Genomic DNA, 22657 nt, shown 5'->3' on the forward strand with positions numbered 1-22657 from the left:
AATATATTAATTTATTATTTTTCAAATGGGTCTCTATTGTTTCCCAAATAGTTTTAAGTCATAATGTATTGTTTGTCCGAATTTTCGTTAGTCATAATTGGTTTTTCTCAGAAACGCGTAACTTTTCAGTAGACCGTATTGCCATTAAACAAACCTAACCTAACCTATCTACAGAATAACCTTACGAAAATCCTGAAAAGTTAACGGTTTCAGTTTTATGACTAACGATAATATGACAAACAATACATTATGACTTAAAACTTTATGGGAAACAAAGGGACCCCTTTTCAAATAGCTTGGATACGGTGATAAGTTGACAACAGTCATTCCAATAGGTACATTTTGTCGTAGCTGTCAACGTAGTACAGACAGCAACACTCCTCATTGTACATCGGTGGACCTTATTACAAAAGGCATGAGGTCCACCGATGTACAGTTAACAGTGTGGGCGATAGTACCCAACAATGTGAAAAAAATTCTCTTAGAAGCGTCTTAGTTTAGACCAGCGGTCGGCAACCTTTTAGCAGCCAAGGGCCACATAGTAGTTAACGAAGTGGACGCGGGCCGCACTTTGTTAATATTTATGACTTTATCAGACATTGGGCGCGATTCGGATTTTAAAATAGACATCTATATTAGACATCACCAAGATACGATAACGATATGTTTAAGATCTAACCTGTCAAATTTGACATTTGCGCGATTCTGGAGATACTGTTGAACGATTTCCACAGGATATGACTTAGAGATCCAATTCACATCTAATAGAAATCTTCTACGTGTCTCTTCTCTTCTAGATCTAGTACGTGTCGTCTCTTGTGAATATCTTGAAGTTCTAATACGGCAGATTGTCATATGTCAATATTACATACAAAATAGCCAGGGAGGCTCGCGGGCCGCAAGTGAGAGATTCGCGGGCCGCATGCGGCCCGCGGGCAGCTGGTTGCCGACCGCTGGTTTAGACTAAGAATATTTGAAAATAAACTGATTAATAAATCTTATACCTTTAAACGCGCAATTCTTGTTTATTTATTTATTTCGGGGATCTCGGAAACGGCTCTAACGATTTCGATGAAATTTGCTATATGGGGGTTTTCGGGGGCGATATATTTCATATGTTTCCCGAGCAAAGCTCAGTCTCGCAGATATTAAATAATAATTAAACTGCAATTTAGTTACTTATCCACACTATTATGTCTGTAAAAGAATACAAGTACTAGCTACATCATGCTTATGAAAGAAAACAAGGTGAGAAATAAACTATAAAAAACCGGGCAAGTGCGAGTCGGACTCGCGCACGAAGGGTTCCGTACCATAATGCAAAAAAAAAAAAACGAAAAAAAAAAAGCAAAAAAAAACGGTCACCCATCCAAGTACTGACCACTCCCGACGTTGCTTAACTTTGGTCAAAAATCACGTTTGTTGTATGGGAGCCCCATTTAAATCTTTATTTTATTCTGTTTTTAGTATTTGTTGTTATAGCGGCAACAGAAATACATCATCTGTGAAAATTTCAACTGTCTAGCTATCACGGTTCGTGAGATACAGCCTGGTGACAGACAGACGGACGGACGGACGGACGGACGGACGGACGGACGGACGGACGGACGGACAGCGAAGTCTTAGTAATAGGGTCCCGTTTTACCCTTTGGGTACGGAACCCTAAAAATGACGCATGGCATGGCTAAGGACATCCTAGAAAAGAAATTAAATACGTGAGAAATATCTTTTAGTAATAATGTTGATTACAAGGTATTTCTATTTTATGCAGAAGGTAATAACTAAGCCATTGTTCTGATACAATAAAATTATGCGAGGCGATAAAGTGTCGTAATAAAAGGATGTTGTATATACTATTGATGGATTAAAGTAAGGAAAAATTACTTTATTATTAAATGAATTTATTAATCCTTGCCCTATTCACCGTTTTAATTATAAATAAAATAAATAAATAAATAAATATTAGGGGACATATTACACAGATCAAACCTAGCCCCAAACTAAGCAAAGCTTGTACTATGGGTACTAGGCGACGATATACATACTTGTATAGATAAATACATACTTATATACATAGAAAACAACCATGACTCAGGAACAAATATTAGTGTTCATCACACAAATAAATGCCCTTACTGGGATTCGAACCCAGGACCATCGGCTTAGCAGACAGGGTCACTATCCACTAGGCCAGACCGGTCGTCAAACTGTTCATCAATTTTGCCTTTTTTTATGTCTTTTTTAGGGTTCCGTACCCAAAGGGTAAAACGGGACCCTATTACTAAGACTTCGCTGTCCGTCCGTCCGTCCGTCCGTCCGTCCGTCCGTCTGTCACCAGGCTGTATCTCACGAACCGTGATAGCTAGACAGTTGAAATTTTCACAGATGATGTATTTCTGTTGCCGCTATAACAACAAATACTAAAAACAGAATAAAATAAAGATTTAAATGGGGCTCCCATACAACAAACGTGATTTTTGACCAAAGTTAAGCAACGTCGGGAGTGGTCAGTACTTGGATGGGTGACCGTTTTTTTTGTTTTTTTTTTTGCATTATGGTACGGAACCCTTCGTGCGCGAGTCCGACTCGCACTTGCCCGGTTTTTTAATATTCCATGTTTCTCTTAACTTGTTATCATTCAAGAGATGCTAAACTCTGAGACCTATTTACTTGTTATTTACGTGTTATTGTCTTCGGTTACAGAAATATTTAATCTAAAATAAAACTATTTAAACTATCGCGTATAATCTAATGAATTTAAAATACATCCCGATGTTTCTACCAGCAGCTTGCATCCAGTAGTCCATCTGATAAAGGAACAAGCAAGACATAGGACTGTGAGACCATAGTGTTGAATGGTGTCGATATTTTAGTACCTATAGGTGACCTCAGGGCCGTCTTAAACTATGCTGGGGCCCTTGGGCACATAAGAATTTGGGGCCCTTTTGGAAAGTATAGAAAGCAAATGAAACTAACATTTTTCTACTATGATCTTCTATTTATTATGGGTAATCAAATATACTGTTACTTATGGTTGGTTATATTGACTTGTGAAAGAGCCCTTGCCTACTTACAGAATATTTTTTTAAATTTTGAATGTTTGAATTTGAATATTGAAAATAATTTTTGTTCAGTATTTTTCATTTACACATTGTAAATAATTTTGACGAAGGTGCATATATTTACTCGTATATTTTCTCAGACTCCCTTTGACCACAAACGCTGTAAAGGGTTCGTGTAGCAGCCAGTTAGCCGATACACTAGTAGCTTCAGGTGGTTTGGCAGCGAGCAGCACGGCAAACAGCAGTTGCAGTAAAGATATAGGTATTTTGTGAAGTAAAGTACACAGTTAGTAAGTTGACCATCGTTCCCAAGAATCTATGTTGCGTCTATATCAAATTCTTGCCTGTATGGTAGTTTTATATTGCTGATGTATCTTGCTTCCGCCGTTAGAGTTGCTATTCGACAAGACGTGAAGAACGTGCGACACCAATGCGGATTATAATCACGTCTGATATGTACGACATGTACGTTCAACTAACTAAAGTCCAAAATGCATATGCACAGTGATAAGACTGTACAGTTCGAATCGTTGAAATGTATTTTAAATTTATTATTAACACTATTGAGCGTTTTAATTAAATAAGTAAATTAAATATGCTTTATAGCAAATTTCAAAATCAAATTTACAAATATTTTATTAAATTTAAAGACAAATGTATGTATGCATATATTTATTTTAACCACTTCATTCAACAACGCCCTAGTTTAGTAATATAACAATCCTTCTAATCTTATTTTGTCGGTATCGTCACCCATACCACGCCTATTCCCCCCCAAATGAACTCTCATATTAATTTTAATTAATTTTAAATAACCATTGATAGGGAAAATTAGTTGCGTGATGCGCAAGAGTTATTTAGTCGCGCTTATATTAGCTACTTATGTACCTACAGGATAAGTCGTCGCTAAACGCCGAACGTGATGCACGTATTATTAAGTAAATAAACTAAACCAAATAGCTCTTATGATAAATAGTTAAAATTAGTTTAAAATGTTGTTTAAAAGTGTAGTGTGTTTTTTTGTTTTTGGTAAGTTTTTACAACTTTTTTTAATTATACACCTATCTATGTTCTTGCTGAACAACAATAATGATTATGAAAAAAAAGAGCTGTGCGAGGGCTGTTGTGTGTTTATTTTGTTCTTTTGATATTATGAGCGGGGCCCGCAAGATTCACTAAGTTATCTGATACTAATATAAGCACCATGGCACATATTCATAAAATGAATGCTAAATTCCGAAAAAATACATTATTAAATACAGGAGTAGTAACAAATATAATTTGTATCAAATTAGAGGTCCTTAGAAATCTCAAGTAGGTTAAAAATATAAAACCAGTAAGATATTGTTACAGTTATTTTCTTTTTCAGCCAATGTTCTTGCCAAGGAACCAATATTAGAGATCCCTAACCTAGACCACATATTTGACAATCTGTCAAAGAATGAGTGGGACGCTGATGAGGTGCCCTGCCGTGACAAAATATTTAACATTCTGGAAAATGTTAAGAACTCTACGTTATGGGCCACATGGGGTAAGTACAAAAATTGTACAGATATATTGTTTCCAATGTAACAAACAGTAGAAGCAACAGTTATATACAGTGTTGGTCGAAACATTAATGCAATTGAATATTCTTGACCATTAACCAGTACAAATTGAACCGTCAACTGTAACCGTCCTTTATCGTTTACGGTTCAATTTGTACTGGTTAATGGTCAATTGCAATTAACGTTCGGCCAACACTGGTTATATACACATACACACACACATCAATCATAGGTACAATCTTAAAATGGAGTTAGAATTTTTTGAAATTAATGAAAATCTAACGACTTCTGCGCGGACGGAGTTGTGGGCGGGGGCTTTATATAAAACGGGCTAAAATTATTTGAATGGGGGCTTTATTCCACTCCTGTAAGAATGATTTACTTGATGTGTGCTTTGTGATCAGAATATACAATCAAAGAGCTACGCATCATTGGTTATGTTATGCAAAGTTACTTTCCATCATAACCGAACTTTTTATTCTTATATTATTTTCTCTCCATGCTTATTTAAAAAAAAATTAAATATGTTAAGTTGTATACTAGTAAGGTGGCCGGCTGCATGAAACAAACCTCATCAAAAAATAGAATATACCTGCCCTGTAGAGGTACCTGACATTTAGTAGCTTCCAACGCACTTGGTCGGCCTAGGCTTAACCTGGCAGATTTTGTACAAATGGCAAAAACGTTGGACAAAAATTCATCAAAAAAAACCTCATCGAAAAATAGAACGAAACTTGTATGGTAGGATACCTGACCTTGAGGACAGTAAAAAAAATTCACAGATTTCGTGCCTTACACCACACGACTATCGAGCACATTGGAAATGAATCTACGGAATTCGAAAAAATATTGTCGCTGAGCGACGAGAAAGTCTGGATAAGGAAAAAGTTACAAAATAAAACTACAACGTTGAATGATAATTATTTTATTCTTAGACTAACACAAGTATCCAGGACATAACGCATGTGAACAAACAAATTGCAAAATTTCCACACGCGGATCGAAGTTTGAATAATTGTCGCCGTGGCGCATAAGTATAGGTACATATTTCATTTTTCGATTAATAAGCAGGATATATTAATGTTCAAAGTACAAGAAAATTATTACACGGCAAATCCGTAGTCAACTCGAGAAGTGGTAGCCACATCGCCGTTATCGTCACTCGAGTCTTGATCGGCAGCGGCCCATTTGCTGCAAGATATGTATTTTTCTTGACAGCAGTTTGACGCGACGAGAGATGACCATAACAGCGTTTGTCTATGTTGCACCAAACCTGAGTTCCAATAGGTACTACCAGGGTTCAGCATCAGCTATCTTGGGTACTACTCTCCTAAGTGCTCATCGAGACGAGTCCGATGACCAAAACAGCGTGTACTTATGTTGTATTAAACCCGAGAACTAGGTACTGCCAGGGTTCAGCATCAGCTATCTGCTAGCAGCCTCTCCCTCTCCCTCTCCCTCTCCCTCTCCCTCTCCCTCTCCCTCTCCCTCTCCCTCTCCCTCTCCCTCTCCCTCTCCCTCTCCCTCTCCCTCTCCCTCTCCCTCTCCCTCTCCCTCTCCCTCTCCCTCTCCCTCTCCCTCTCCCTCTCCCTCTCCCTCTCCCTCTCCCTCTCCCTCTCCCTCTCCCTCTCCCTCTCCCTCTCCCTCTCCCTCTCCCTCTCCCTCTCCCTCTCCCTCTCCCTCTCCCTCTCCCTCTCCCTCTCCCTCTCCCTCTCCCTCTCCCTCTCCCTCTCCCTCTCCCTCTCCCTCTCCCTCTCCCTCTCCCTCTCCCTCTCCCTCTCCCTCTCCCTCTCCCTCTCCCTCTCCCTCTCCCTCTCCCTCTCCCTCTCCCTCTCCCTCTCCCTCTCCCTCTCCCTCTCCCTCTCCCTCTCCCTCTCCCTCTCCCTCTCCCTCTCCCTCTCCCTCTCCCTCTCCCTCTCCCTCTCCCTCTCCCTCTCCCTCTCCCTCTCCCTCTCCCTCTCCCTCTCCCTCTCCCTCTCCCTCTCCCTCTCCCTCTCCCTCTCCCTCTCCCTCTCCCTCTCCCTCTCCCTCTCCCTCTCCCTCTCCCTCTCCCTCTCCCTCTCCCTCTCCCTCTCCCTCTCCCTCTCCCTCTCCCTCTCCCTCTCCCTCTCCCTCTCCCTCTCCCTCTCCCTCTCCCTCTCCCTCTCCCTCTCCCTCTCCCTCTCCCTCTCCCTCTCCCTCTCCCTCTCCCTCTCCCTCTCCCTCTCCCTCTCCCTCTCCCTCTCCCTCTCCCTCTCCCTCTCCCTCTCCCTCTCCCTCCCGTTCTGACTTTTTGACTATTTAAAGGTTAGGCTACAGGGCAAACCCTTAACCCGATCGTCTTTGTTTTAGGCTCAAATTGTAGCTGACTAAATTGTCCAGAGCCGTTTTTCTCAAATTTTTGATATCATTCTTCGTTTCCAAATTATCGAGCACCAAAATCAAAAATTCGGAAAAAATTTAATTTTATTTTCACTATTTCGACCATAACTTTTTTTGTTTTTGACTTTCTCGAATAATTATTCTTGCACCTTACAGCTCTCGTGATTATGCGTCTTTTGAGCCTATTTTTTTTAATATCATATCTTCACAACTTTCCGAGATATAAGGGGATCGCACTTTTTCGTGAAATCGGAGCCTATACTGGAGCGAACGAAAAGACATTTCCAATGTCAAAAATTGGTCGGCCTCACCTTAGCCTGGCAGTTTTTGCAGTCCGACCAGATTTATTGGGTCACGTGAGAGCTACAATTTACCTCATCGAAAAATAGAATGAAACAAACGGATTATAATAGCTAAAATAAGCCTGTTGACGTATGTCTTGGTCGGCCTCACCTTAACCTGGCAGTTTTTGCAGTCCGACCAAATTTATAAAAAAATCATCAAAAATTTTTTATCGAAAAATCGTATGAAACTGGTATGGTACGATGGCTGCCTTTGAGGACAGTAAAAAAAAAGTGGTCGGCCAAATCCTGTGCTGGCAGGTTCCTGTGTCCGACCAATTTTGTGGTACCACGTGAGAGCTACAATTTTACCTCATCGAAAAATAGAATGAAACAAACGGATTATAATAGCTAAAATAAGCCTGTTGACGTATGTCTTGGTCGGCCTCACCTTAACCTGGCAGTTTTTGCAGTCCGACCAAATTTATAAAAAAAACATCAAAAAATTTTTATCGAAAAATCGTATGAAACTTGTATGGTACGATAGCTGCCTTTGAGGACAGTAAAAAAAAAGTGGTTGGCCAAATCCTGTGTTGGCAGGTTCCTGTGTCCGACCAATTTTGTGGTACCACGTGAGAGCTACAATTTACCTCATCGAAAAATACAATGAAACAAACGGATTATAATAACTAAAATAAGCCTGTTGACGTATGTCTTGGTCGGCCTCACCTTAACCTGGCAGTTTTTGCAGTCCGACCAAATTTATAAAAAAATCATCAAAATTTTTTTATCGAAAAATCGTATGAAACTGGTATGGTACGACGGCTGCCTTTGAGGACAGTAAAAAAAAAGTGGTGGGCCAAATCCTGTGTTGGCAGGTTCCTGTGTCCGGCCAATTTTGTGGTACCACGTGAGAGCTACAATTTTACCTCATCGAAAAATAGAATGAAACAAACGGATTATAATAGCTAAAATAAGCCTGTTGACGTATGTCTTGGTCGGCCTCACCTTAACCTGGCAGTTTTTGCAGTCCGACCAAATTTATAAAAAAAACATCAAAATTTTTTTATCGAAAAATCGTATGAAACTTGTATGGTACGATAGCTGCCTTTGAGGACAGTAAAAAAAAGTGGTTGGCCAAATCCTGTGTTGGCAGGTTCCTGTGTCCGACCAATTTTGTGGTACCACGTGAGAGCTACAATTTACCTCATCGAAAAATACAATGAAACAAACGGATTATAATAGCTAAAATAAGCCTGTTGACGTATGTCTTGGTCGGCCTCACCTTAACCTGGCAGTTTTTGCAGTCCGACCAAATTTATAAAAAAATCATCAAATTTTTTTTATCGAAAAATCGTATGAAACTGGTATGGTACGATGGCTGCCTTTGAGGACAGTAAAAAAAAAGTGGTCGGCCAAATCCTGTGTTGGCAGGTTCCTGTGTCCGGCCAATTTTGTGGTACCACGTGAGAGCTACAATTTTACCTCATCGAAAAATAGAATGAAACAAACTGATTATAATAGCTAAAATAAGCCTGTTGACGTATGTCTTGGTCGGCCTCACCTTAACCTGGCAGTTTTTGCAGTCCGACCAAATTTATAAAAAATACATCAAAATATTTTATAGAAAAATCGTATGAAACTTGTATAGTACGATAGCTGCCTTTGAGGACAGTAAAAAAAAAGTGGTCGGCCAAATCCTGTGTTGGCAGGTTCCTGTGTCCGTCCAATTTTGTGGTACCACGTACCACGTGAGAGCTACAATTTACCTCGTCGAAAAATAGAATGTAACAAACGGATTATAATACCTAAAATAAACCTGTTGACGTATGGCTTGGTCGGCCTCACCGTAGCCTGGCAGTTTTTGCAGTCCGACCAAATTTGTGGTACCACGTGACAGCTACAATTTACCTCATCGAAAATAGGATGAAAAAAAAACGGATTATAATAGCTAAAATAAACCTGTTGACGTATGGCTTGTTACGGACGGCTGGACATTAAGAGATGAAATGTATAAGATCAAATGGTTTGAAGGACACATAACGCCTTTGCGAGTCGAAGAAATAACAATAGATAAGTCGGAGTCTGGGGAAAGTTCGTCAGACTTCGACTCCGAAGATGATTATGATTTACAGTAATTTAACAGTAATTATTAACAATAAAAGGGTTATTCCCACTAGTTACCACCAAGTTCTTATCAGTGGTAACTACTGGGAATTATTTTCCCACCTTTTACCAGTGGTAACTACTGGGAAAAAAAATCCTAGTAGTTACCACCAACTCGGTTTGGTGGTACCTACTGGGAATTTTTATTCCCAGTAGTTACCACTGGTAAAAGGTGGGAATTTCTTTTCTACAAACCGAGCTTCGAAGGAGAAATGCTACAGTTGATGGAAAAAAGGCTGATTTGATGCAAAGATAATCACTTAATATATGTGAGGCTATCTTGTGTATTTTACCGTTTATTAAAATTTTGGAAGGCTCACGTGCAGTTTTTCCTCTTATATTACAAGTGTTCGATTGAAAACTAAGCTTTGGTGTATACCTGGATCACCTGCATGTACAAGAAGGCGTTTCATATACGCCCGCCCATCAGATAGGTACACAAAGTCATGATGCGTATGGAATACAGCATGTGTGGCCAAGCCATTATGCCCTAAATTATGTACTACTTCGTTAAAACTTAGCTTACCTGTGTATTTACTCTTTCCAAAATATTTATCTTCCTTAAAATGCAGCCTACACAAACGGTCTTTGTCATTTGCCTTAGTTTTTGGTACTCAAAGCTTTTTCTCACCGATTTATGCATATCGGGTCCTTGGGAAAAAAGGGAGATCCTATAGGTATATTTCCACAATTTGTCGCACACTATTGCAGTATTGTGGAGAAAAAAAAACATACAACCGAATTGATAACCTCCTCCTTTGGGATTTGGAAGTCGGTTAAAAAAGGAGAATGTTTACAATTTATTGGAAACAATGTATGTGATTTGACAGTGACAGCAACTCCACTATGGAGGCGCCACCTGGCGTGATAAAATGTCAGTTATGCCTCCTCATTCTATCTGTAGTGGAAAAGTAGGATATACGATTCAAAACTTATCAAAAATCGATGAAAACCTTTTTATTTTTGACATCTGTGAGACATCATCTCAACGTAAGTGTTACTCTGAAACCACGTCAGTAGTTAGAAAACGTTATTTAGATATTAGATAGATTTATGGATAACATTTGAACTGAATGTTTTCTTTTTTTTTAAAGCCCTCTAAGACCTCCATGGACTCATTTACTTATGACTTTTTTCAGTTAGCATTATTAAGTTAAGTTCAAGCTGCGAAGAAACCATATTTTCAATATAGAAATTATTATTCTTTATAAATGTGGTCGGACTGCAAAAACTGCCTGGCTAAGGTGAGGCCGACCAAGACATACGTCAACAGGCTTATTTTAGCTATTATAATACGTTTGTTTCATTCTATTTTTCGATGAGGTAAATTGTAGCTCTCACGTGTTACCACAAAATTGGTCGGACACAGGAACCTGTCAACACAGGATTTGGCCGACCACTTTTTTTTTACTGTCCTCAAAGGCAGCTATTGTACCATACAAGTTTCATACGATTTTGCGATAAAAAAATTTAGATGATTTTTGTATAAATTTGGTCGGACTGCAAAAACTGCCAGGTTAAGGTGAGGCCGACCAAGACATACGTCAACAGGCTTATTTTAGCTATTATAATCCGTTTGTTTCATTCTATTTTTCGATGAGGTAAATTGTAGCTCTCACGTGGTACCACAAAATTGGTCGGACACAGGAACCTGCCAACACAGGATTTGGCCAACCACTTTTTTTTTACTGTCCTCAAAGGCAGCTATCGTACCATACAAGTTTCATACGATTTTTCGATAAAAAATTTTTGATGTTTTTTTTATAAATTTGGTCGGACTGCAAAAACTGCCAGGTTAAGGTGAGGCCGACCAAAACATACGTCAACAGGCTTATTTTAGCTATTATAATCCGTTTGTCTCATTCTATTTTTCGATGAGGTAAAATTGTAGCTCTCACGTGGTACCACAAAATTGGTCGGACACAGGAACCTGCCAACACAGGATTTGGCCGACCACTTTTTTTTTACTGTCCTCAAAGGCAGCCATCGTACCATACCAGTTTCATACGATTTTTCGATAAAAAATTTTTGATGATTTTTTTATAAATTTGGTCGGACTGCAAAAACTGCCAGGTTAAGGTGAGGCCGACCAAGACATACGTCAACAGGCTTATTTTAGCTATTATAATCCGTTTGTTTCATTCTATTTTTCGATGAGGTAAATTGTAGCTCTCACGTGACCCAATAAATCTGGTCGGACTGCAAAAACTGCCAGGCTAAGGTGAGGCCGACCACTTTTTTTTTACTGTCCTCAAGGTCAGGTATACTACCATACAAGTTTCATTCTATTTTTCGATGAGGTTTTTTTTGATGAATTTTTGTCCAACGTTTTTGCCATTTGTACAAAATCTGCCAGGTTAAGCCTAGGCCGACCAAGTGCGTTGGAAGCTACTAAATGTCAGGTACCTCTACAGGGTAGGTATATTCTATTTTTTGATGAGGTTTGTTTCATGCAGCCGGCCACCGGACTATACCGGGTGTGGCATGTAACACGAGAAAATAACTAAAAGATATATTGTAAATTTCAAATTATATAACTAAATTGATTAACAACTTTAAAAAATTATGAAATCTTTTGATTTTCCTCTTTTTTATGCATATTAAATATTACATTTCAATGTACGCTATCATCAGTGTGTTTGACGTTCCTTATCACATAACAAAATTCTCAATACATTGCGTCTTATAATAAACTTAAAAGTGTAATAAAAATCAAAACACTTTTTTTAAGTCGCTGAACAAATGTTGGTCATTTTGAGGAGAATAGCCTACTGTTTAATTTATTGTTGCTGCTACAGCCCACATCCAGTATATCTCTTGACAATATTTTTATAATAAATTCGGGATCATATATTTAGCGGATTTAGCAAAAAGTACAAGTTTTTCGCAAAAACAAAAAAAAAATGTTTGAATAGTATCTATAATTTTACTGAAGAGAGTTTTATTAAGAGTTTTAAAATCTGTTAAGGTCAGGTGGGGTAAGACTACTAGTATCACCGGGGCAAGACAAACACTTGTATGGAATCCTTATACTGTTTGTCTAGCCCCGAGCAAAATTAACTATGTTCGTCTTACCCCGCCTTACCAAGTCGGTACTTAATATATAACACTTTAAACTCTCGCGTTTTGTACACATATTTAATAACACAAAGTACTTCAGGGTACTTTTAAAAAAGTACTTAATATAACTTAAAAATTGTATTACGGTTAGGTATGTATGTGGTTAACCAAAATTTTACAATGAAAACCAATGTTTTAGTAACCTAAAACCTAATACCTAAACTATGACTAGGTACTTATCTACATATATAACTACATAATAAGATTAATAAGGTTCTATGCGAAACAGACGTGTTTCGCTCTCTGTAATTGCGAGTACCTGCCTGTTTAGGCACGACTGGTTGATGGCCGTCTGCTGTTACAGTATGGAACTCCATCGACCAGTCGCCAACGGGCATCTTCTTCGGCGCCCGCTACCACTTGGGGAGCTACGACCAGTGCCTGCGTCCGCCCTGGCTCGCGACACACCCCGAATTACGCACTCAATACTGTTTAGCAGAAATAGAGATGAATAAAGATGGCATCAAGACAATGGAAGAAGTTTCCGATCCTTATGTTAGGGCTGAGGACTATTACCTCGACGTAAGTTAAAACGTTATTCATTGGAAAAGTTATTCTTTTTCACACAAATCGATTGAGCTAGCCTAATTTTGATTTGTAATTTCAGACTAAATCACACTTCGGTCGTAGTTTCTCATACATAGCACACGGGGTCTGCCTTCCCGCGGGCTGTCCGTCCAAGTCCGCGGAGAAGTTTGTGCAGGCGCTCATGAGCACGGGGTACTTGCGCGCGGCCAGGGGTGCGCCCGTCTCCATACACCACTGTGAGGAAGCAGCGGCCCCGAGGGTATATTCTACGGGATATTACGTGTTTGTGTAAGATTTTACTCATTATCTTAAAACTCAGACTAAGTATCTACAAATAAAATATGTTGTCTTAGATCTATTATCTTTTTAAATCAGAACATAAATAATAAATAGTGTATAGAGAGCACCTACATAGTCCCATTATAAAAATTACATTAAAAAAAAAATCGGGGAGCAAATAGCCCGAGTGGCGTCTTTCTATACACTTAAATAAATAAATAAATATTGGGGACATCTTACACAGATCGACCTAGCCTCAAACTAAGCATAGCTTGTACTATGGATACTAGGCGACGATATAAACATATTTATATGGATAAATACCTACATAGAAAACAACCATGACTCAGGAACAAATATCTGTGTTCATCTCACAAATAAATGCCCTTACCGGGATTCGAACCTAGGACCATCGGTTTCGCAGGCAGGGTCACTACCCATTAGGCCAGACCGGTCGTCAACTTAATTTTATAAGATGTAATAAAAAGGAAGCAATTTTGTTTAAGTGACCAAATCTACTAATTTTCCCCATTTAAAACGGCCATACGATCGTATGACAACTTATTAAATTAGTTGTATTTGCTTTAAATAATCATCTTCAATATCTTTGTACCCATATTCATAATTATAACCCAATCCTTCTGCAGGTACACTTTCGCAACACTACTGTTCATAGCAGTAGCTTCAACATACTATGTTAGCGACTACCCAGTCATCGCTAGTTCTAACTCATTTGGTACGTGATGATTAAGAGAATGAATTATTTTAGCGTGCCCAGTTGTATGATACTCATTTAATACGTTTTTTTAGTTAATCACGTTGCAAAATCGTTCTGTCTCCGCCGCAACTGGAATACAGTGTTCAAATCAGACAAGGATGAACTACCATGCTTGCACGGTATCCGCTTCCTGACGGCGATTATCGTCGCCTTCGTCCACTACATAGCAATATCACAGGGGACTTCTGTCAGCAATGCCATAGACTTTGAAAGGGTAATAAACTAATAATACTTATTCACTTACTGAATATTTACTTAACGTTGTGAGTTTCACCAGAGGCTAATATTTAATAAAAAAACCGTTCCCTGCACGCCTTTTATTATTATTGTAGGTGATGCCGTTTTTAGGGTTCCGTACCCAAAGGGTAAAAACAGGACCCTATTACTAAGACTCCGCTGTCCGTCTGTCCGTCTGTCTGTCACCGGGCTATAACTCATGAACCGTGATAGATAGACTGTCTCATTTCAATCATAGACAGAGAGAATCATAATCTTTGTCTTACACTAGTACTAGCACCCAAAAGAAAAGGATGAGTATAGTTTTCCTGGTTCTTACTGACTGACAAATTGGTTTGATCAACTATATATTCAATATTTTATATTTTATACTTAAGCAGCATTTAGACGGTTCAAGAACTTGCATACGATTTTTGTTACATTGCTGTAGTTAGCTATGTATCGATTGAGCAGTCTATATGAAGCTTTAAAGGGAACTAAAAATAACAGGCCAATTCTAGTTTTAGTTATTAGATCTTTTTCCAATATGATACTGATCTGTTAGTGTCAAAAGTGAAGATCAGTATCATATCGGAAACAGATCTAATAACTAAAACTAAAATTGGCCTGTAAGTCGCAAACCTTTTCGCCATTACGAGAGCCCTAATGCGGACTCTTATCACCCGTGCTACTGGCAGGTGCACCAACAAGCTTTAATAGTAGGTACTCCTATAAGTATATCCTACCTACTGACAATATAAAAAAAACATACTAAATATGTATATTTTCAGATGGGTAGAGATAAACCAGCAGTGGCGGTTGTTATGACTCATTTTGATGTAATAGTGGACACATTCTTCTCATTGTCTGGACTTTTAGTGGGGAAAAGCCTTGCCACGTTGGATATAACAAAACCACACAGTTTAATGAAGAATATAATAAAACGATATATAAGGTAAACATTACTACAAAAAAGAGCTTGCCGGCTGAATTAGGTAACATAGACGGGTGATGAGACTGGCAAGCCCTTTTCACTTCGATGCATGTTTAGTGCTTTATACTTAGTAACTATCTTACAATAAACAAAGTTATAAATAAACGAAAATATTCCTGCACTCAAAACCCCGGAGTATGAAAACAACTTTTTGCTGCTTGAAAATTATTTCATATATTCTCTTCACAATGTCACGTATTTACCGGCAAATATTGTGTAGAGAAATTCACGACCGTCTAGATGACAACGCAATGATCGAGGATGGTCTCTTTTCAATCGCTATCATAGACTACAGGGTTAGGCAGATTAAGTGTCCTAGTTTTAAATAACCATAAAATTAAAACAAAGCTTCAAATCTGAATATCAAACTTGTTTTTATTTTAAGCATACTCTATATTTACAAAATTAATTCATTAGCTCAAATCGCTCTCCTTTAACCTGTATAACTTTACGCATTCTACCATAGAATGAGTTGCACGCGGCACGCACTACCTCATCTGGTACATCGTCACATATCTTGACCAACCGATGATTGAATGAATTTAAATTCATTCCCTGTGTGCTGCCAATCCTGCTGAGCAAGTATCCCCATATAGAAAAGTCCAACGGATTCAAGTCTGGTGAAGATGCAAGCCATTCTTGCCACGGTATAAAATCTGTCAAATTTGTTCGACACCAATCTTGTGTACGTTTAGCTTTGTGAGACGGGGCACTGTCTTGTTGAAAGCAATAATAGTCAGCCCCAAACAACTTTCGGATATTTTCTAGCATATGACCCTGCAAACACGTTCTGAATATAATAGTCGTAGTTAATTTTTACTCCCCGGTCAATGAACAGCAGTGGTAGTTTGCCCCTAGGTGATATGGCACCCCATACCATGACAGCCGACGAACGCTTTGAAACCGCTGTACGGCTAATTTGTCTACTGGAATATCCCTTAATGAAGCACCGTAAACGCGATAATTTTGTTGATTGTGGCTATCTTGCAATTGAAACATCTTTTCGTCGGAAAAAATAATATCTTGCACGTTCGGAATTTTTGCTTGTATAAATTTACAACGAGCTGGCGTTCCGCGTCCATGTTGATAACAATATAAAAACAATAGATATCAAGCTGACGTCTAGAAATCATAAAGACGCATAAATTCTCGATTAATAGAAAATAAAATAGTTAAAAAAAGTTGCGCTATATTTAAGTAAAATGGCAGTACAAAACTAGGACACTTAATCTGCCCAACACTGTATATATCAAGAAAAACCACTAGACAATTTTATATACAACAATTCTAAGACCAGACTTCCAGAATGATTTTTTTTTCAGACTTGTCGTGCTTTTAGCCGTGACCGTGTTCTACGTGGCCCATATCTCAAAACATACTGATGACGGCCCTGTCTACCCCAAGATAGCCCTCTACGAGCAACAGATGTGCGAGAGAAACTGGTTGCCGGCATTACTAATGGTCGGCAATTATTACAACGCATTAGAAATGGTACGTACAATTAATAGTTTTACACGAGACGTCGTCATGTATGAAAGTACTCAAAGTACCTATATATTTAGGTTACCTACTCCACTAGGGTTTAGATTTAGATCTGAATAATATCGTACCTACCGTAAAATGTGCCTACTAATATGCTCCCTACTGGGAGTACTGGGTAATTGTGCTCCATCTGTTTTTATATATGAAAACTATAAGTGGCTTTCCATCAGAGAAGGATCCTTATACCAGGTCCAGGACTTTTTTTATAGGAAATTTCCTCCTCTTTAATAACTTCTGTTTTCCGCCATTTTTGTCTAGGTATAACTTTAGATTTTTTTTGTGTTACTAATAAACGCTTCGAATTAATTTTTCTGCACTTCATTCCAAATCATGTAAGGTATCACACGTATTTTTAGGAGTATCTATTTTGCACCATTTTGAACTTTCAAGTAGACTATGACAAAAAAGTTATATTCTACACAACATTCTAAAATTTACTAGTGAGCTGTAGGCTTCGCGATAAGTTAAAATTCATTGGCACTATCACAGCGGACTCACAGTGCTCTTTATTACTATAGACTATAGACGCTACTGGCAGTTAAGTCCTTTATGCCATTACAGACGTCGATGGCACCAAAGTTTCGGCTCCAACCTATATCTTATAGCTTCGGTTTTTATATTCAGACCTAATTTTTCTGCTCAATATGGTATTATTTAGTTATGTTACGGCAGACATCAAGGAATACTACAATTAGTAAATTACCAATTTAAACTACCTGTGGTCTTTAGTCCTAGTACTAATAGCATCAGGTCTTATTAGCAGGTAGCAGCTCACAAAATTCCATAAGTAATCAAATATTTACATCCAAAACGATACTAGCATACCTGAACCTGGGTGTACCTACTTATTTTCAGTGCCACCCAGCCACTTGGTACATCCCCTGCGACTTCCATATGTACGTAACGACGCTGGTCCTCCTGTACGTGTTCCGCAAAAACTCACGGATCGGCACAGCAGCTGCCGCCATAATGTTGGTGATCAGTTTTATAATGCCCGTGATCACCATATATGTCTATGATTTACCAGCAATTCTAGCTTACAATATTGGGTAAGTTTTTTTTTATTCATTTTAATTTAAAAAATACATAGTAGAAACAACGCAACACTACAGAAGCAATTTTACATTTTCGGGTAGTTATAATATTTATTGGTTAACCAACCAAATACAAAACCGCCTGGATCAGTCACTGGACGACTTGACTTTAACCTACATTATTTGATCATGTAATGTTTTCATCTACCCTCAACTGGCTTAAGGAGCCATTTGAGGGGAGATTTTGTTTACTTTTATTTAAATACCTAAAGATATGGTATTGCACCGCCGAAGAGTAAATTAATAATAAAGTTGCATGGCCTGTTTATAAGTAAATTGATAAATTATTAAATATTTCAGGACAGAGGTAAACGTTAGACCTAACTCCACCTTTAGGAACTTCTACATTAAAACACACAACAGGATAGGTCCTTACGCGATTGGTCTGGCTGCCGGATATCTCATGTCTATCTACAAGCCCAAGGATTACAGGAAAGTCTGGTCTAAAGTAAGTTACCATATTGAAACAAGATCGATACCTTTGGGTTCAATTGGCGTAAAGGACATTTTGGCGAAAATTAGTTATATACCATATATATACATTATATCTCACATTATATGGCATATAATTAATTTTCGCCAAAATGTCCTTTACGCCAATTGAACCCAAAGGTATCGAGATGCTTAATATACTATTACTAATATAATATATAATATAGTATACATAAAACCTGCTTCTAACAAACAAGCTTACAAAATTCTCACCTAGACAAATAAAAGACAGTTTGAACTTCGCTTGTCCCAATGCAGCAAAATTGTAAAAATTAGAGAATATTATACATATTATAAAATGTCTATGTTATAAGATATATTTGCCAAGATAAGAAATTTGTCTGTCAAGCTTGTTGATCAGTCAAGTACCTATGTAAGTATTAATTATTAATCTTTATCTAGTTTTTTTTACTTTTTACCCATTTCAGACAGTGTCGTTCCTAGGTACTTACGTCTCCTTGAACCTAATGCTCGTCATACTGGCGGTGGGTCATCTGTGCTTGGTGTACAGAGTCCACGGATGGCTGGCCTGCATCTTCGTGGCTTTCGAAAGAAATATCTTTGCCGTAGCTATTTTAGGTGTCGTCATCTTTTGCACTTACGGCCAAGTTCGTAAGTGATTCACTATATCTAATAAAATTACGTAATTTTAATGTTAAAGGGTATTGTGTTACGTAGAACATACCTACGGTCTTATATTATAATATATTTATAATTTTACCATATTAACTACCCTACTTTATCCATAAACGCCTATTATAACATTGAGCGTGACTTCTGACCTATGCTTGACAATTTTACGTACTTATCACTAGCTTTTGATTTAGGTATTTATTTAAAATTTCTTAAGTAATTTTTGTCTCGCATGAGGTAAAAATAATGGCCTGTCGCAAATTAAAAAGCGTGATTTTCTAGACTACTTGGTACCTGGTTTAGAAATATATACATCTATAATGATATTAATGATAAATGTATAATTGAACATGTGACAATCTTGTCCGCAGCCCTCATCAACGCATTCCTCAGCTGGTCCGTGTTCGCGCCGCTCAGTAGGCTCTCGTACGGCTTATATGTCATACACATAGTGCTTCTGTATCAAATCTCTTCCATGAGAGATAATATGAAATACCACTTGTTTCAAGCTGTAAGTAGTTATTTTTAAATGTCTATTAATAAATGCATTTCCACATTTTTCTTATCTAAGAGAATCTATTGTTTTGACAATGCTTTATGTGTTTAAATGTAAACGTCTACACTTGATATGCTAATGCCTGGTAGCTGATACCTTGTTGTCATTGTCATATTTATTGCTAATGACTTAAGTTAACGATGATGTCTATCTTATATTGGGTATGTTTTTAATTTCAGCTGATAAACTGTCTTGGGTTGGTGGTCGTGTCGCTGCTGCTGAGTCTGATGGTTTGGCTGCTGGCTGAGGCGCCTCTCGTCAACATCACCAGCTCATACCTCAACACTAAGTAAGTTTAATAAACAGGTTTATCGTAATAACCTATAGGGGCTTAGAATATTAATGCTGAAGTCCGTCTAAACTAACTCTGCACTGACATTGACAGAGCAATGTAAAAACGTCATAAATACATTTTAGTTTATGTTTAAACAAATTTAATTAGATTATTATAATAGCCGTTAAAAATATTTTTACACAATTTATCAATCGTGGCTGATTGCTGGATGGGTTTGTGCATTTAATGCCTAACTTGTCAAAAAATTACAATATGGCGGACGAATTAAAATTTAGTTTTTTCTTCGCAAGTTTATTGAAAAAGTTTGTGCGTAACTCCCGGGAGTAAGAATATTGCATTATGTTTGTGGTCATCCATTAATAACATCGCACGTTTATGGTCAAGAAAATATGACATGTTGTGACAAGGGGGAGGGGGGACTCACAAACTTTGTGACGTCACTTTAACTTCATCAGTAACAAAAAAAAAAATTATTTTATTCGCTGTACGGTTAAAATACAAGTTTTTGGAACGATAATCGTTTTTATTCGTTTAATTTTCTATCCCATTCAGTTTTGGGATAAAAAATTACTAATATTTCTTTTGTCAAAAATACTATTTTGATATTAAATAAATATTTGCCGATTTCGTTGAAAAAATGTGACGTCACCAGGGCGGAGGGGTTTGCCAAAAAACCTAGAAATTCGTGTGATGTAATCATAGATATAGGAAGTAAGGAGATTTATAACCGAGGATGTAATTAATGGGTCATCCATTAATTACATCCTCGGTTGCTTAATGGATGAATGCCACGATGCTGTGTCACAAATATCTGTGAAATGAAAATTAAAAAAGAGGACTTTGCCGGCCTAGGCCTGCAAGATGTTTATGAAATTCCATTAACGACCTTTTGTCCTAGCCGCACCTGAAACGTCATACTTCGCAGCCTATTATAAGGAACATAACATCAATATTTCATTGCATGTTTGAGAAAATAACTATTACAATATAAGTGCGCAAAAGAGGAAATTCGAAACGAGTGGCGATAAATTAAAACACGACCGAAGGGAGTGTTTTAAATCGACACGAGTTGCGAATTACCTTTTCGCACGTGTATCGTACAACGTTTTACAGTACATATGGCCCTTTAAACTTTTGACATACGCACGAAAAGTGCTATTTTACGCATTAGTGCGGGAAAATAGGACCATATGTACTGTAAACGGTATTTTCGCGCAATAAATTCCAAATCAAAACAATTTTTTCCGGTGGCTGTTTCGGCTGTTATGAAAGTGCAGTTGAAATGTTTTTAATAGAATATTTATCAGTAGGTAGTTGTTTGTTTGCATTTTTGCTGAATTTAACTTACTCCACGATTGTTTCTACATTCAAATAAAAATAAAGCCTTCTTTTGTTTTCAGAGGCTCTGCCAAGGAGAAAGTTGAAATATCCAGGAACGGTGCTCATGAAAACGACACAAGTAAACAAAAAAGCTTGTGATTGATTCAGCTTCATTGCTCTATTCTTTTTAGTGTCAGTTTTCTTATCGTACATTTTTTTAAATCGTATATTCTGTCTATTAAATAAGGTGTAAGTGTTAATAAAATTAGTGTTTACGTAAAAGTGACATCATCAAAAATTTATGTACCTATATCATTCATAGGTAAATAAAATAAACCGTGAGAGTCCTCTCCAACTTGTCGAAAAATAATATCTGGAACGAATATAAAGATATCTCCATGTTCTCCCACAGCTATAATTTTAGAAAAAAAAACTTTTTATAGCTCGTTGGTAGGTGTATTAATGGTGAAAAAATTGGAGCGGTCTCTAACGAAGAAGTAAAAAAAAATTGTTTTCAAAACTTTCGTCGGCATTTTTTTTTTATGTCATATTGAAAATGTAATTTATGTCATCAATCATCTTTATATAATGTACAATATATGTGATCACGCTAAAATCGGTTGGCTAGAAAAAAAAAATCGAAGGAAAAATATATATTTTTTTATCAAACAAAAAACTGTAAAGTTTAGGATGCTGAAATTTTAAAATACTAACGTAGAGCCACACCATCCATAAAAAATACACGCCGAAATTCGAGGAAGGCAGAGTCACTTAGCTTATACTGACACGGCCTTTGTTATGTTATGACATTTATAACACTACATATTGAGCGTTTGAATTAAGTAAGTAAATGAAATATCCTTTATTACAAATTTCAAAAACAAATTTACAAATTAAGTTATTTTATTACATTTAAATATATATATATATTTATTTTAACCTCTTCATTCAACAGCGCCCTAGTTTATAACAAAAAAAATACATTTCGTAATCTTATTTAGTGTTGTAATAACAATCGTTCTAATCTTATTTTGTTGGTATCGTCGCCCATACGACGCCTATTCCCGCCCGAATAAATAGTTCATTATCATATCATATCAAGTTTAAGTAACCGTTGATAAGGAGAATAATTAGTTGCGTGATGCGCAAGAGTTATTTAGTCGCGCTTATATCCGATACTTATGTACCTACAGGATAAGTCATCGCTAAACGCCGAACGTGATGCACGTCTTATTAAATAAATAAAATAAACCAAATAGCTCTTATGATAAATAGTAAAATTAGTTTAAAATGTTGTTTAAAAGTGTAGTGTGTTTTTTGTTTGTGGTAAGTTTTTACTTTTTTTATTATACACCTATCTAGATGTTAGGTATCTACTGAACAACAATAACGA

General features: G+C 37.4%; 1 protein-coding gene across 1 annotated transcript; it reads left to right on the forward strand.

Annotated features, from left to right (window-relative positions):
* The first annotated feature begins 3934 nt into the window (after positions 1-3934).
* LOC134804426 (nose resistant to fluoxetine protein 6-like) lies at positions 3935-22017 on the forward strand. The gene is made up of 14 exons (XM_063777470.1): positions 3935-4091; positions 4432-4593; positions 12842-13059; positions 13145-13353; positions 13992-14080; positions 14155-14336; positions 15130-15293; positions 16655-16823; positions 17730-17923; positions 18269-18416; positions 18889-19072; positions 19465-19604; positions 19829-19938; positions 21345-22017. The coding sequence occupies exons 1-14, from the start codon at positions 4055-4057 to the stop codon at positions 21421-21423; spliced, it is 2085 nt and encodes a 694-aa protein (XP_063633540.1). The 5' UTR covers positions 3935-4054; the 3' UTR covers positions 21424-22017.
* The last annotated feature ends 640 nt before the right edge of the window (positions 22018-22657 follow it).

Source organism: Cydia splendana, chromosome 2, assembly GCF_910591565.1.
Source record: "Cydia splendana chromosome 2, ilCydSple1.2, whole genome shotgun sequence".
Classification (NCBI taxonomy): domain Eukaryota; kingdom Metazoa; phylum Arthropoda; class Insecta; order Lepidoptera; family Tortricidae; genus Cydia; species Cydia splendana.